Genomic DNA, 14,832 nt, shown 5'->3' on the forward strand with positions numbered 1-14,832 from the left:
ATTTCTCTTGCATCTTCATATCATAAGAAAATAGTGGAGTATATATAAGGAAATTTAGGCTAAAGTGTCAATTTCATCATTTTAAAATTCGTAACTACGAAATATAAAGAAGACCAAGAAATAAGTTAGTAAAAAGTACCATAAAGTATCATTGTTCCTTTTGACTCTAACAAAAAAAGAGAAATTAACTGGTGAGCATCTTAAAATTTAAGTGAACATATTTCATACATCTTTTTTTATATACATATTTCCCTCTTAATTGATGAAACACTAAAAGAAATTAGTGTGGAGGAAGCTAGGAAAAATGTCAAGCACTCTTAATTTATGTAAATACACCTTAGCACTCTCCTATTTCGTATAAAGATTTAACTTATGTAACTTATTATTATTATTATTATTATTTTGGCAAAAGAGCCGATGATGAGCACTTCTAAATAAAAAGTGATTAAGATTATAAAAGGTTATAAAAATATATTTTTAACAAAACCTGATGAATAAAAAAAATGAATACCATAGAACCAGTCTAGAAATTCTAATTTCGAAATACTCTCATTATCAAAATTTCTCTCTAAAACATGACTTAGTAATGTTAATCTCTTTAAATTTTCATTTTCCCGTGCGGCAACGCACGGGCCCACTTCCTAGTTTCCATAATAACATTATTACTAAAACAAATTCATAGTATTATTTTTATTATTTTAAAATTTTCATATATGTTACTTAATTTATTTTTATATAGTTGTTGTAGTATATGTTTCACTTCAGTTTTATGTTTATGTTCAGAATGTTATAGATACAATTACATAATTTTTTTTTACTTCATCATGCTTTAAAATCTTAATTCCATTCTAAAACTCATTAACCCATTCTAAACTTTGGAATATGATCATTTTTGGTTAAAATTTGCATGATAACATTATTATTTAAAAAATTCATAGTATTACTTTTACTATTTTAAAATTTTCATTTATGTTACTTAATTAATTTTCATATAGTTATTATTTTAACTATTTATTGGAATATGATAATTTTTTGGTTGAAATTTGCATAATAACATTATTACTAATACAAATTCATAGTATTAATTTTATTATTTTAAAATTTTCATTTATGTTACTTAATTCATTTTATATAGTTATTTTATTACTTGTTGGAATATGATATTTTTTTTGGCTAAAATTTGCATAATAACATTATTACTAATACAAATTCATAGTATTAATTTTCATATATGTTACTTAATTCATTTTCATATAGTTGTTATTTTTATTATTTATTGGAATATGATAATTTTTTGCTTAAAATTTGCATAACAACATTATTACTAATACAAATTCATAGTATTAATTTTACTATTTTAAAATTTTCATTTATGTTACTTAATTCATTTTTATATAGTTATTTTATTATTATTTATTGGAATATGATAATTTTTTGGCTAAAATTTGCATAATAGCATTATTACTAGAAAATATTCATAGTATTAATTTTACTATTTAAAAATTATCATTTATGGTACTTAATTCATTTATATATAATTATGTTTTTATTATTTACAAAAACAATTTTATATTTAAGTTTTTAATATTTTAAAATTTAATTAATTTACTTAATTATTATTTTTATTTATTTGTAATATTATTAATTACAAGTAATAAATATGCAATGAATAAATATTTTAAATAGTATTTTTAATACAAAAAAATATATATATCATTGCTGGAAGGAGAAGAGAGTATACATATAGATTCTTAAAACGAAATCCATTATAAACCGCCTCCTTTCTCCCGCCATTATAAACAAACGAATTTGCTTCAATCAGTGGGATATCGAAACCCTAGTCCGATGACGAGTCGCTTCCGCTTCCCTGCTTTTCCCTCAGGTAAAATTCATGGCTTCTTATCTCTTACCGTTTCTTAGAAAAGATTAGCCGATCTTGAAAATTTTGATTTTGTTAGGTTCTATGAAGGAGGCTTCGCCGGCGGAGGCTGTAGCTTTAAAAGCGGTCTTTTGGGACATGACCAAGTGTCCGCTTCCTGATGGCTTTGATCCTCGTCGGATCGTTCCGTGTATCAAACAGTTGTTGCAGAAGTATGGCTACCGTGGTCCTCTCAGCATCCTTGCCTTTGGCGTACTAGACGACGTTCCTAATGACATCCTGAGAGGAGTCTATTCCACTGGAATTGCTCTTACTAACGTCCCTGATTACGGTTAATATCTCTCTCTCTATCTTGTCAATCGTTATATTCTATCTTTGATTGAATAGAGAGAGTCATCTTGTCAATCCTTATATCTCTATCTTTGATTGAATAGAGAGAGAGTCTCACCTCTTTAGTGTTTCTGAAACAGATGGCTTTGGAATGTTGCAACATATTTGTGACTTTACTGAGAAGAGTCCACCTCCAGCTACTATTATTGCCTTATATGATAGGGACCTTAAAATAACTAACATTATACGAAGAGTTCAGGGATACAACTTACTTGAGCCTAAATTCGGTGATCTTTTGACATCATCAGGAGGTGTATTTGCCCTCTCTCTCTCTCTCTCTCAGTGTTGTTGAAATGACCAGAAAATCTGTTTGTTGCTCAACTGGCTACCTTCTTTTTTTTTTCCACGCACGCAGATTCGGCGGTACCTGAGGAGGAAACAGCTGACCCTCCCTACTGGGATTCCTTAGTATGCCGCCGTGACCCTCCTAGCCAAGGCTTTGACAATTTCACCGCCCATCTATCTAGTGAAGAACATCAGGAGCTGGTAATCATCAAGAATCCTCCTAGCCTAATCACTACAATTTTGTCTTTTATGTCTTTTTTCTACTTTTGACCCCCCATGTTGCATTTATTTTCAAGCAGAGATTGTGCTGGTTACCCGATCCTCCTCAGTGTGTACCCTCAGCTCCCCTTGATTCTCATCCGGCCAATGTTACTTGCATGGTGAGAAAGTCGTGTCTGATAACGTTTTAGCTTTCTTAATTCATTTGACGCCCATGTCCATGTTGTTTTTTTTTTTCAAGCAGCCGTTGGAACAACACTCCTGGGACCAGGAGGCTGTATTAACCAAAGTGCTTTGGGACATCAATAAGTGTCCTGTTCCCCCTTACTTTAATCCTCGTCTGGTAGGTCCGTGTATTAAACGGGTTTTGGAGAATTCAAGCTACCCTGGTCCTTTCAGCATCGTTGCCATTGGCCTACTGTCAGACGTCCCTGAAGATACCCTGCGAGCTCTCTCTTCCACTGGAATCATTCTTCATAACGTCACCCTCGGTTAATATCTTCTCTCATCCTTGTGCCCCTTTCTAAAGTTATGGATCCTTGATGAATAGAGAGTCTCAAGTCTTTTCTTTTCTGAAACAGGTTGTGGTGGCATTGAGAATCTTTATTTTGAGCTCACCGCATTGAGTAAACAACCTCCAGCTAATGTCATTGTCATTAGCCCTCCGTCCATTGAGTAAACAACCTACAACCGAAACGACGGTTTTTAAACTTTAGAAGCAACCTTGATGTTCGTGATACTCTTAAAAGTTTATTTCTGGATGATACGACAACACTTGAGGAGGCACTTGAGGAGGATAAGGGCACTGAAACGGGTGAATCTGCCTGCTGGTTTTGCTCAGTATGCTGCCATGGTCATGCTTTCCAAAGCTTTGAAAATTTCACCACGCATCTCTCTGGTAGAGCACACCAACGGAAGGTAACCAAGCATCCTAGCCAAACCCGGATTGACTTGTTGTATCAATACTTTTTGTCATTGTCTGTTACTATTTGTTTAGTCGAATCAACCTTTTTGTTTCCCTTTCTTTTGTTTTCCTGATTTTGACATTTGTTTTTCAAACAGCTGTTGGACTGGTTGCCAAGTGCAGCAAGGGTTTCTCGTCCGGCGAGTGCTTCCGACGGAACAACCAGGCAAGTTTTAATATCCTATAATGTTGAGATTTCTAATTCTTAGAATGCTGTGTTTTTCTTAATGAAAAAAACTAAAACTTTGTAGCCAAAGTGCATGAAGCCGAGGACGTCCAGGAGAAGAGTACCGTATCCCTGCTTCTATTTCTAATTTAGTGTTAGCGCCTTGGTGAATGGATTGTTCTTCTTGCTGGCAAACCTTGGCTTAACTTATGCTTATTTTCAAGTCTTTTTTATAGTATAATTTTTTTGTTTCTAAGTACACTACTTTAAATGCACTATAATTTTATGTATGTTGGATTAACTTTGATACTTATGCGTGCTCTATAATTTATAAGTAAATTTAAGTATGTTTCAAATGATTTGGTTTGTTTTGGTGAATGGTCTGTTCTACTTCTACCGGCAAATGTTTGCTGCTCAACTTAGATGCAGTAGAGATAAGAGATAGGATCCGGGTAGTATTTTTTCAAATGATGTGGTTTGTTTTGGTGAATAATCTGTTCTGATCCTACCAGCAAATGTTGGCTTACTTGGGCTTATTTATGAATCAGTTAAATACGAAAGTTACACAACATTGTTTAACTAGAAGTGCCTTTGGCGTACTAGACGACGTTCCTAATGACATCCTGAGAGGAATCTATTCCACTGGAATTGCTCTTACTAACGTCCCTGATTACGGTTAACATCTCTCTCTATCTTGTCAATCGTTATATTCTATCTTTGATTGAATAGAGAGCAAGTCTCACCTCTTTAGTGTTTCTGAAACAGATTTCATGAATATTTTGTCATTTATCTGTGACTTTACTATCAAGAATCCACGTCCAGCTACCATTATTGCTTTATCTGATCCCGACCTTGAAATATCTAACTACATACGAAGATATACGGGATACAACTTACTTCAGCCGAAGTTCTGTGATCTTCTGGCATCATCAGGTGTGTGTGTGTGTTTGCTCTATCTCTCTCTCTCTCTCACAGTCCAGTAAATATGTTTGTTGCTTAAGTGGCTACCTTCTTTTTTCCACGCAGATTCGGTGGTACCGGAGGAGGAAACAGCTGACTCTCCCTACTGGGAGTGCTTAGTATGCCGCCGTGACACTCCTAGCCAAGGCTTTGACAATTTCACCGCCCATCTCTCGACTGAAGAACATCAGGAGAAGGTAATCATCAAGGATCCTATAGCCTAATCATTACATTTTGTCTTTTGTCTTAACTATCTTTTTTCTAGTTTTGACCCCAATGTTTGCATTTATTGTTCAAGCAGATATTGTCCTGGTTGCCCAATCCTCCTCGGTGTGTTCCCTCAGCTCCCCTTGATTCTCATCCGGCCAATGTTACTTTCATGGTGAGAAAATCGTGTTCTAATATCTGATAACGTTTTAGCTTTCTGAATTCATTTGACCTCATGCTTTTTTTTTCTTTCCAAGGAGCCGTTGGATCAGTCCTCGGACCAGGAGGAGGATGTATTAACCAAAGTGCTTTGGGACATCAATAAGTGTCCTGTTCCCCATGGCTTTAATCCTCGAATTTTCTAACCCGTCACCCTAGAGTATTAGTTACGTTTTCTATTTGGTTTGCTTAAGACTGGTCTAAAACAAACGCAAAAAGATTAACAGGTAGATGAGATAGTAATCTAATTGATCTTCCTTTACATTATTTCTAAATGCATTAATTTTACACATGTTTTAATAACATATAATATAATCAAATTGTTGTCAAATAAACTAATCATACCTCTTATATAATAAAGTAATGTTTCTTCAAATTCATATTCTAATAAGTTGATAAAACTCATATTCTAATAAGTTGACAAGTGACACTATTATTTTAACATATGTTATTTTTCTTAAATTTAAATACATTACTTTTTATATTTAATAAATTTAATAATACTTTCATACTAAAAAGTAACCTATCATTTTTCAATATCCATTTAGTAATTATATATTTTCTAATGTGGTATCATTTATCAATATTTTATATATACCATAATATTATATATCATTTGTTAGGTCGTAAATAATACAACATAAATAAACTTATATAAGATTTCTTCATACTCATACTCTAATAAGCTAACAGGTGTCATTTTATTCTTTTGACATATGTTATTCTTCTCAAATTTAAATACATTATTTCTATATTCAATAAATTTAATTATCCTTTTATACTAAAAAGATATCCTATCATTTTTCAATACTCATTTAGTAACTATATATATATAAATATATATATATTTTAGTGAGGTATCATTTATCAATATTTTATATATACCATAATATTATCATGAGATAGACATTTGTTTGGAACTAAATAATACAATATTAATAAATAAAATTTAGATCAATTAATTTCATTTTTTAAAAATATCAAGATTTAGAAATATGAAAAACTATAATATTTTGTTGTTAAATATGTCCAATATTTAGTTCACAGTATTTTAGGTCATATTATCAATTCATTTTATTTCAAAATAACATCAATTAATTTCATTCTAAAATAATATCAGGATATGAAAATATGAAGAATTATAATACTTCTTTGATGTTAAATATTTTTCAATATTAAGTTCACATTTTTAAAAAATCATATTATCAATTCATTTTTTTTTTAATATAATGTAAAGATATAAATATGATATTTTTTATTTTTAGCGAAAATATCATTTTACTAAATTATGACCCGCGGTACACCGCGGAGAAAATTATTTATAACTAAAAAATTGAAATTATAAATTTTATTTATTGGTTAAATATGTTATAATTATATAATAATTGTTAATTTTATGGTTTAAAGTTTAAACCATATAATACTGCAATATAATTTATTTTTTACATAATATTTATTAATCAATTTAATTAGATATGTCTATTCTCGGATACTGATAGTGTTAACAAAATAATGAAATGATGTTTTACCCGTTTAACACCAAATTAATGATACTTTAAATTTTTATAAATATCGACAAAACCCATCCCGCTATATAACTCCGTCTCGAGATATTTTAACTCGCACTGTATAATCTTAGTTTTTAATATTTATTGTTTTGTATTATAAATATTAGATTGAGTTGATATGTTTTTTATTAAGGTTGTAGCCATTTATATTTTATAAGATTGGCACTTTTTTTTTTTCAATGTAACTTTAATTAAAATAAAACCCCTAGATTGGTTGCCAAAACTAGAGGAAAGGTGTTTACAAAAATCATTTCTGACAATAGCAATCTAGAAGAACGAGCTAAACAATCAGCCTTCACATTGGACTAAGATTGGCGCCAATCGTTTTATAAGATTGACACTTCTTATAAAGTTTTAAATATTTATAATACTTGGAATTCTTAAAATGGTTGAGTATTTCTCATATTTGAAATTTAGTAAAAGTTTAAATATATTATTAATATTTTAAAGGTCTTCTAACTTTTTTTAAAAGTTGAAATATTTATAATATTTAAACGTTTATGAAGTTTCAAATATTATATTTTTAACATTTTATAAAGTTTAACTTTCTAAAAAATATAAATGTTTACAATATTTATACTTTTTATAAAATATAAATATTTATAATATTTAACTTTTGAAAAGTTTTAAATATTTATAATATTTAACTTTTGAAAAGTTTTAAATATTTATAATATTTAACTTTTTAAAAATCTTTAAAATAAATAATCGGAATAAACCAAATAAAAGTTTTTTAAGTTTGAATATCCGATAAATCAAGTTTTCTACTCAATTGTATTATGAATCAATTTGATCTATTTTATAGTATGACTTTGAACTATTGCCCAATTTTTTTAGGCGATGTGAGATATTGTACCTGTATTGTTTTATTCATCTATTGAGTAATATATATCCGTTTTTAAAAATTCTTATTGCATCATATGCAGTAAAAATTACAAATTTTATTAACTAAATGCGTTAAAGAATAATTCAAGATAATTTAAATATAAATTCAAATAAAAATGAAAGAGAATCATATATTTATGTTTGAATGAGCACTACAAGAAAACATGGATTTGCCGACTACAAAAACAATCACTAAACAGTCGCAAACTACTTAGTTACGACTAATTGGCGACTGAAATACGTAGTCGCTAAACAGTGCGTCGCTAAAATAATCAGTCGCCAAACAGTCGAGAAGGAGCTACTAATTGCCGACTGATAATTGTGGTCGTTCTTCCCTCGCCAAACAGTCGCTAAAGTTGCGACTGAATTTGCAACGCTTTAGCGACTGATCTGGTTACTCATTTACGACTGTTTTGGTTACTGTTTTGTAGCCCTGGGCATTCGGTTATTTCGGGTTATTCGGCTCGGATTATTCGGTTTTTCAAAATTTCGGTTTTCTATAAATTCTGCCGAATTGAACCGAATAAAAATTCGGTTCGGTTATTCGGTAATCGGGTTATTCGGGTCGGTTATTAGATTTAAAATCAATTCTGAAATAAACCAAATTTTTTTCTAACTCGGTTTATTCGAACCGAATTAGAACAAATTTATGATAATGGACCTTCGAAATTTACAATTACAACCCAATAAATCATAGGTCCTATACAATACACGAGCTCAAATCAGATAAAAAAAAACAAGTCCATCAATAATTAGGGTTCATGGACTCCACACCGCTGCTCTCTTCCAAAGCCGCCGGATCTGCGACGGTAGCATTGGTGATGGTATCCAATAGTAAGATCTCCCGGTGAAGAAATATGCCCTGTCGAGATCACCTACAATAATCAAAACAAACAACATGCAATCTTTCATCTAAAACTGAAAAATAGGAATTCAACAACAAACAAAAAATGAAAATCGAGTAGATCTGATCTGAGGACTTACCAACCGTGAGTTTGGTGATGAGGAAACTACTAACAGAGAATCCAGCGATAAACGATCAAGAAACTTCAAATCTTAACCACAAATTCGTAGTCGGAGGGAATGGATTTTTTATGACTATGGATTAGGGTGACAAGGCCAACAACGTTTCAACTCTCTCTTGAGGACGAGTGAAAAATAATATCGCGACAGAGGAAAAGAAGATACATAAAAAAGGTGGGGAAGATGAAGCTAAGAACATAGTAGAATGAGAAAAGGGAACATAGAAGGAGGAGACAGAGAGTTCTTCTCTCATAGGAGAAAAAAAAAGAGATTAGAAAAGCTTAGAACTAGGGTTTTTTTCATTTTATATGGTGCGCCTATTAACGAATAAGAAATGGGTTTTCGTGTTTTGTTACGGCCCAAATTTTGTTAAGGCACAAATTTTGTTAAGGTCCAAATTAATTAAAGCAGTTGCTAAATAGTAGCTCTTTAGTCGCGATTTTTCGCGACTGTCAAACTGGTCTCCAAATTAATCGCAAATTGGTGAATACACTGCGACATAATGCATCAGTCTCGAATTAGCGTCTACTAGGCGACAGTTTTATTTTAGTAGCCTTTCAGTAGCAAAACAATCGCAATTCAGTCGCTAAATTTAGCGACTGTGTTTTTAGTCGCAACTTACAGTCGGCAATTCCATGTTTTCTTTCAGTGGAGGTAGAAAGATTTCCTTATTTTTTAAACTTTTACCTATAATTAATTTTGAATTTTTTGGTTACTAATATTAAAGTAAATACATTAAATGTAAAAACTTTCCAAAAAGTATTTTTGAGCAAAAAGTATAGATAGTATGATCAATTTATTTAATAATTTACTACATCGTCTATGTGCACAAACCCTCCCTAAAAATTGGGTATCTTCGACGAGACCCCAGTCAACACAAAATCAGCTCAAACTAATACAAAACTAAGGTCTATATTGTGATATTGAAATATAATTATGAGAGGGATTAGATTCTCTAACCTTTGACAATGGACAGAAGAATTAGAGGGGAGCTTGTGGGTTCTGGACTAAGAATTGGACCGATACAAAACATACTAGGTTTGGATTCTTCTCAGCTGCGATCTTCCAAGCTTCTTTCTCCCCTAAAGTCTTTGCGGAACCATAACAAATCTACATAACATTTTTCAGACATCCTCAATCAGATAATGAATTTGTCAATCTTGACAATGAGGAAAGTTTCTCACTTCAAAGAGTTTGCAGTATTCAAGATGTCAAGATCAGTCCAATGCGATTCATTGAATGGGAGAGACTTGAGTAGCGTCGAAACGGTACCGTATTGCGGTTGAAGAAGATGTGAGAACAATCATCTTCAGAGTGTTTCTTGACTTGACATTCATTATTCCACTTCGATTCGAGAAATCCATTCAACTGAAATTTTTTATTAAGAAAAACTATTTGACTAAGTTTTTAAGTTTTATGTTAGGGTGTGTTTTGTTTATGCTAGGATTTGTTTTCAAGTTGACTCGAAATATGATGACCACTTTTGATCAGTTCTCAAACGGTTTTTGGAATTGTTACCGACCACCATCAATCAATCACATTCTCCCGCAAACACAGATTTTAAGAAAGACCAATCAAACACATGATCAGTGAGAAAACAAACTTTTAAGAATTAATTCTACTCTCCGTCTCCGGCTCCGAAATACCGGATATCCGTGAAAACTTAGGATATTCGTGGATATCCAGATCCGGTGTATCATGAATAACATTTGTTTGAGTATCACGCGGATATCCGGATCCGGTGTATCATGAATATCACGTGTTTGAGTATCATGAATTCACCTGTTTTATAAAAATAAATGATTCTAGGGGTACATAAGATTTATGTTTGATACACCATATTACCAACAGTTAGCAAAAAGATAGCAAAAAGTACAAAAGATTCAAGTGATGTATCTTGATGTCCCCATTCATCTTCGTGTTCTTCCATGAAATCTGAAAAAGAAAGAAAAATATGTGTTAGACATGAAATTTGTACTAATTTCTAGAAAGACTATTCTGATTTCAAAAGATAAAGACTCTAAGATCAACCTCATCCTCACACACCATTCAAGCCTTGGTCATGGATGTAAATTTGAAGTCTTCACTTCTATAGAAATAATAACAATCATTAGCACTTGAAAAGCTATAAAAGTTCATAAAACTAGAAGATATATAACAAAAAAAAACATTACCAGATTCAATATACTCAAGCTCAGCAACCATTTCTTCTATTTTTAAATCTTCATCATTGTCACAGTACCAATCTTGGGTACAAATCAGAGCTTCCACAACTTTTGGTGTGAGTGAACTACAAAAACGATCTAGTACTCGACTACCTGCACTAAATGCAGATTCTGATGCAACAATTGACACAGGTATAGCCAACATATCTCTTACCATCAGTGATAAAACCTTGTATTTAGATCTTGTTGTCTTCCACGAGTACAATATGTCAAAACTAGGAATCTTTCGATCCTCTCTAATATCATCCAAATAATACTCCACCTCTGACTTTGATAAATCAGACTCTTCACTTTCCACAACATCATCAAACATACCATCTATCAATGAATGACTCTTTGCATTGTTCTTAGAATGATCTGACCCTGAATTTGCATTACCTTTGGATCCCACTGATTCTTGTGATTGCAAAGATGTATAATATTTGAACAATCTGTCTAAAGCGTCTGTGATCTTGGAAATCAAACTACTAGCCTCATAGATAGGATAAGTACCTTGAATCATCCACTTTACCCATCTCAGTTTGTATCGTGGATCAAGAACTGCAGCAACATAGATCAGCATGTTTGTATTGTCAAAATTGCCCCAATACTTATAAAACTTGAGCTTCATTTTTTCAGCCATAGCTTTCTTGTATTCATCTCCCATCGTGTCCATCTTCATAATCATCCAACCCACTCCAAAGATTTCTTTCATATATGTATTCCCAGTTACATATTTAGACCCATAAATATTTACAGTTGCATCAAAAAAATAATGCAAGATAGGTGATAAAGCAACAGCATAACCCCAATCACTCTCACTTGGTACAGCTTTGCAGATCTTAGTAAGCTCTACAGAATACTTCTCATCTTCTAGCTCCAACATATCGAACCCTTTCTTGAGAGCCACAACAGATTGCAGCATTAAAAATGTTGAGTTCCATCTTGTCTCAACATCTAAGCAAACCTGTTACAAGTTTTAGTTTGAAACATTGTGAGGCATGTCTTAAAAAGTGTCAAATCTAGAACAGAGGATATTATACTACATACATGGTCTCAAATGGGTATTTGATTCTTAGCATTTTAATGATCTCTCACCAATGAGCCACTGAACTCGAATATAAGATTCTTCCTGATGCTTTAAGCTCTTCTATTGCTAAGATTTGTGCAGCAACTACATCGTCTATGTGCACAAACCCTCCCATGAAATTTGGATATCTTCCACGAGCCCCTAGTCAACTCAACAAAAGATCAGCTCAAACTGACACAAAACTAATGCCCATTTGGAAAGCTGAAATGTAATTATGAGAGTGATTAGATTATTTCCCTAACCTTTGACAATGGATAGAAAAATCAGAGGGGAGCTTGTGGGTTGTGGACTAAGAATTGGACCGATACAAAACGTAGGGATCACGACAACTAGGTTTATCTTCTTCTCAGCTGCAATCTTCCAAGCTTCTTTCTCTCCTAAAGTCTTTGCGTAACCATACCAATAAATTATATTTAAGCATGTTCATCCGTTAGGATAGTGTACAAAAATGGGAAATTGTGGCATATAGATAAGATGAAAATTAAAAATGATCAACAGTGTCACTTTCACCACACTACAAAGATATCTACACGGTAACAATCAATATACATAAATATTCTTACGTTATAGCTCGATAATGATATCAACAACAGCGGGTTTGAAAACAGTGTTCCAAGTGAGCTACCTGACTGCAATATCATTGATATGGAACTCGCCGAGTTTAGTGATTTGAAGTTTGCCTATGCGCCGATCAACTTGTGCCACCTCTCGACATCGGTTAATAGTTAATTTTCTATTAAGACAATCTTATTCTATCTAGTTTACAACTTGTTAGCTTTGTTTTCTGTTTCCCATAATCATGATGAAGATGCTAGAATGTATGATCCTTGCGGTCTGATCTCCTTTGGATTTTCCATGTGCTTTTAGAGCATTCCTAAAGGAGTGATTTGCTCAAGATTTGGATGTTGGACTTTTTCAATCTTTATGGTTTTCTCCATTTCCTTTATGTGTTATTCTTTGTTAGTTTTCGTATCTCTTTGTCTCTTCGTGTCCTACCTCTTTTTTACTCTTGTGATGTTGTCTAATTAGGAACTAAATTATATCCCTTCAGTCATTCTACAATTTAAGTAATGATGCGTTGAATTTAGTTACTATACTTGCATCGTACATAACAGCTGGATCACATTTATGTAAGAGATAGATAACTATATGACCTAATTGTAATTATATGTACCCTAGTTACTTATGTCAATCTCCTATATATATTGTAAAGTCCTAATGGAATAACATCAAGCATTTATTCATACATGGTATCAGAGCCCTAAAATTTTTTACGACTGCCTCCTCACTTCTTCTTCTTCCATGCACCTCTCTCTCTCTTCTTTGATCATGTCTGCTACAAGCTCATCGGTCGCTGCTTCTGAGACCATTGTTGTCTCCGACTCTCCCGTCTTGCTGACTCTCAACATGTCGAATGTGACAAAGCTCACGTCGACCAACTTTCTGATGTGGAGCCGCCAAGTTCTTGCCCTCCTCGACGGGTACGATCTTGCTCCGTACGTTACCGGATCTGGCTCCGTTCCTCCTAAGACGATCACCATTAATGGTGTTGTCAAACCAAATGATGAATATACACTCTGGAAGCGTCAAGATCGTTTGATCTACAACGCCCTACTTGGTGCTATATCGCTTTTTGTCCAGCCTCTTCTCTCGAAGGCAATAACGGCTGCTGACATCTGGAGCACTCTCTCTTCTACCTATGCCAACCCGAGTCATGGCCATGTTCAACAACTACGGGCACAACTGAAGCACTGGACGAAGGGGACAAAGACGATTGATGAGTTTTATCAAGGTTTCACGACTCGTTTTGATCAACTCACTCATCTCGATAAACCGGTGGAACATGAGTCTCAAATTGAGTTCATTCTAGAAGGGCTCCCTGATGACTACAAGACAATGGTTGATCAGATTGAGGGTCGTGACAACATACCATCGTTGACGGAGGTGTATGAGAAACTCCTTAACTTCGAGTCCAAGCTTGCCTTCAAAGCCGTTGTTGCTTCTTCTCTTCCTGTCACTGCCCATGCTGTTTCCTATCGCCAAAACAACAACAACAACAATAACAGCTAACGCAACAATGGATGCCACAACAATCGCCAAAGCAACAATTGGAATCAGCATCATCCGTCCAACCGCTCACAATACACTCCACGCCCGTACCAAGGCAAGTGTCAGATTTGTGGGATTCATGGACATAGTGCGCCTCGCTGCTCCCAACTCCAGCTCCAAGGTCTCCCGTCCGGCTCCACCAATTCCTCTGTCTCCGCATATCCACCCTGGCAGCCGCGTGCACATATGGCAATGGCTCAACCTTACAATGCGGGGAATTGGTTGTTGGACAGTGGTGCTACACACCACCTCACTTCGGACCTGAACAATTTAGCATTGCATCAGTCCTACACTGGCGGTTAGGAAGTGACTATTGCTGATGGTTCTGGTTTACCGATCACACACACTGGTTCTGCTTTACTCCCTACATCATCTCGTTCTCTTCTTTTGAAGGATGTCTTATATGTTCCTGATGTTAAGAAGAACCTTATTTCTGTTTATCGGATGTGTAATGCTAATGATGTCATGGTGGAATTTTCTCCTACTGCTTTTCAGGTGAAGGATCTCAACATGGGGGTCTGATTGCTCCAAGGACGGACAAAGAATGAGACATATGATTGGCCAGGTACCGTTTGCGATGTCCATGTTTGCTTCCCCCACTCCTAAGACCGACATCACTTCGTGGCACTTGAGACTTGGCCATCCCTCCTCTTCTATTTTACAA

The 14,832-nt window shown here is 33.8% G+C and overlaps 1 protein-coding gene and 1 pseudogene across 1 annotated transcript; both read right to left on the minus strand.

Annotated features, from left to right (window-relative positions):
• LOC104743535 overlaps window positions 1-10,102 on the minus strand; it is a 13,612-nt pseudogene extending 3,510 nt beyond the window's left edge.
• LOC109128674 (zinc finger BED domain-containing protein RICESLEEPER 2-like) lies at window positions 10,588-11,894 on the minus strand. The gene is made up of 2 exons (XM_019235505.1): window positions 10,940-11,894; window positions 10,588-10,700 (listed from the first exon to the last, which is right to left on the minus strand). The coding sequence occupies exons 1-2, from the start codon at window positions 11,892-11,894 to the stop codon at window positions 10,588-10,590; spliced, it is 1,068 nt and encodes a 355-aa protein (XP_019091050.1).

The sequence above is a fragment of the Camelina sativa genome, chromosome 14 (genome assembly GCF_000633955.1).
Source record: "Camelina sativa cultivar DH55 chromosome 14, Cs, whole genome shotgun sequence".
Classification (NCBI taxonomy): domain Eukaryota; kingdom Viridiplantae; phylum Streptophyta; class Magnoliopsida; order Brassicales; family Brassicaceae; genus Camelina; species Camelina sativa.